Below are 3,219 nucleotides of genomic sequence, written 5' to 3'. Positions count from 1 at the left end.
TTCTGTGACAGGCTAGCTGTCATCTCTTGGTGTCAGCGGTATCCTCCTGTCGGCGGGGGAGTTCTGACATGTACCAGGCGCACCTGGCCACACCACAACATGTTACCTGCGTGCCAATCCAACATTTCTGTCGCTCCTATCCTGACCTGGCCACACCACAACATACCTTACCTGCGTGCCAATCCAACAGTTCTGTCTCTCCTATCCTGACCTGGCCACACCACAACATGTTACCTGCGTGCCAATCCAACATTTCTGTCTCCCCTATCCTGACCTGGCCACACCGCAACATGTTACCTGTGTGCCAATCCAACAGTTCTGTCTCTCCTATCCTGACAGGCAACTAGGCACTGAAATAGAAACATCACTGATTCTTGGTAAACACATGTGCAGGTAAGGCTGAACTCAGTGCCTTTGAAATATCCATTGACGTGTGTTGTATTAATCTATAGCCTCCAGGTGTCTGAAACCATTGCACCAATACACAATCTTAACGCGAGAATGGAAAACGGCTGGGGCAGCACATTGGCGAAGCTGATTTCACCACTTTAACGGCACAAAGGGCTACGCAGACCGAATCCGTTGCACCATGCGTTCACGCACAGACACTGAACAATGTCAGGTCGCCGCCGTCCTGCCGGCAAAGCGGATTCTATGTTGCCTTGGTCACCAACCATTTTAAATGCCCGCGTGCATTCAGGCACAAAGCGAGTATCAACTCTGAGCTCGGGTTTTACCGGAGAAAGAATTCCACATGTCCTCGTTTTGAACCGCTAGCTGAGCAGCGGATAACACAAGGGGGAAATGTAGAGGCACTACAGCTGACATTCTTACCTAGAGAGAGGAATTGAGACACACTATCAAATAACTTCAGAAAATACCCCAAAAGGTATTTGTGTTATTGTGGTTGCGAGTGCATTGTGCTGTTAGCTGGCGAGTAGAGCTTAAATGTTAGCTGACGTTAACATAACTGACCACAATCACTGATGTCCGCACAGCCTCCGATACACTCTGTCTCAGTTCCGCTGCCGTTCCAGGTTTGCTCAACCTTTTGGTAAATTTCCGGACTTCCGACATTGTTTTCCCCTTTGATATATTCCGGTGATGAGAGTCAAGACATGCCGCGCTGTGCAACGGCAGTTGACAGATGCGCGAGGATCAGTAGTGGTTTCGCGAGGCGGGGCACGGGAAGAGAGAGCACCCGCACTGTACGTCCTCCTCGAGCATCTTGAGCTCCTCCTCTCCTCTCTGCCTTTCAGTGTCCCAGTGGAACTTCTGGTTTAAAAGTAACATTAGACTGCATAAAGTAGACCCAAAAGAGACGCTGAGCCTAATTGTATTATGCTCTTTTAAGTAACGTTGGCCTGATGATGACGATGATTTTAGTTTTGTTTCCTCATCCATACATGGGAACAATTTCGCTGGTATCTTACCTGAGATTCAGTATTGTGATGGAAGACTAAACACATGCAGATACAAGCTATGCCGTGACACTAATACAGGCTATGTCATGACGTAAAATGTAACGGTAAACGGACCTTGCAGCAGCCAAAAATAGCGTTTGCCTCCCTCGAGCGGCTGCTATAGGAATTGTCAGCTATTTGGGAAACATGACGGGTCACCTGCACCAGCTCAGAGGACGAAACAGGTCTAAACAATAGTTTTTTTGTCGACATGACACACACAGGCATTTATTACATACGAACGAGAACGATGCATGCTAACATGAGACACAAAAGGGAAACATGATTATATTCCTAATTGGAACACGTAGGCCTATAGTCAAATTAAACATTAACATTCTCTCTGCACATTCACACTGTACGTTTCCTTGGTTTCGGCCATCATATGGGGTTTTGATGGTTGTGCTGCAGTGACATCTACTGGGCAGCTTAATTCAACGCAGTAGGGAAAACACATTTATCAACTGATTTAGCCTACTGCTATTTTGTCACATGACAATTATCCCAAAGGATGGCGACTCACAGACAGTGACGTGTGTCTGCGCAACATAATGAAACCATTCAACATTCATAATATTTTCTGTAAGAATCTGTATGCCTATGTCAAAATCAAGAAAACAGATAGCAACACTAGCCCTGATATTCATTGAACTGACTGTGAAGTTAGAGTTTTAAGTCTGAGTCTTGCGTGGTAGTTCCGGAAGACAAATCAGGCATGCGACACACTCGCGTCTTCACACAGGCCAGTGGACGCATGTCATCGGTCAAACTTTCTCCACATTAGATAACACAGACACCATGCACTGGGTAAACTACAGATACCTGCTAAATGTATTTCTGCATAAGCAAACATCAGAGCATCGTTTTTCATGATCCAGTTTACTCGTGGTAAGAAAGGATCACACAAGCCACTTAAGTAATGTAACGCTACCTTTGAGCAGCAGAACAATAGGCTACATTAACTGCAGTGCGTCATTCTAATGCTAATGCTTGTTGAAGATACTTTATGCTGTATGTTAACTAATGCACTAGATTTACACCAAGGACATCCATGATACTTCTAGCAGATAAGAAAAGTTGAGGTATCCAACAGTTGGTGTGTCAAATAAGTTCACAGACCACAGTCATGGTGATCAGAATGATCTTTATTTAATTTATGTGTGGATATAATAAGTACATTTGACTTAGGGTAGATAAGGTTTGTGATCATAGATCAAAGGCACACAAGTGTCATTCAGTTTGAGAACAGAAGCAAGTGTAATTCAGTTCAGAATGAAAGAACAGGGGAAGACTACCCTACACACAGTTCAATTAAGAAAATCACAATCTATTTTGAATATTACGTAGCCAATCATGACTTTGCTTAAAATCCCCCAAACATTTGTATACAAATGCATCATAACTACAAAAAAGATGATAAAGTTTACTGTAGTATAGTTAGGTTATTGCAATGGAGTCACATTTAATGTATATACATGAAAGGTGAGAAAATATACATTGTGACACATAGAAAGACAAGGGTTTATCACACACACACACACACACACACACTGTGAGACAGGAGTTTGGAGGCTCTGGACAGAGGAGGATCCAGTCCTACGTATCTGTAAGAGGACATGAACACACACAAGAGGATGGGGTTAAAAAGTTAATCACACACACACACACACACACATACACACACACACACACACACACGCACACACACACAGACACACACACAAAAGTCCCTAGTCCATAGTATGATGAAGCAGAG

General features: G+C 43.9%; 1 protein-coding gene across 1 annotated transcript in view; it reads right to left on the bottom strand.

Annotated features, from left to right (window-relative positions):
• dock11 (dedicator of cytokinesis 11) overlaps window positions 1–1,137 on the bottom strand; it is a 98,522-nt gene extending 97,385 nt beyond the window's left edge. The window contains exon 1 of the mRNA XM_080859900.1: window positions 976–1,137. Coding sequence (XP_080716026.1) covers window positions 976–1,077 — 102 coding nt within the window. The 5' untranslated portion in view covers window positions 1,078–1,137. The remainder of the gene's footprint in view (window positions 1–975) is intronic.
• Window positions 1,138–3,219: the final 2,082 nt, after the last annotated feature.

This window comes from Sprattus sprattus (genome assembly GCF_963457725.1).
Source record: "Sprattus sprattus genome assembly, chromosome: 21".
Lineage (NCBI taxonomy): Eukaryota > Metazoa > Chordata > Actinopteri > Clupeiformes > Clupeidae > Sprattus > Sprattus sprattus.
Note: the sequence above shows the minus strand (reverse complement) of the source record. Positions and strands in the feature narration are given on the sequence as shown.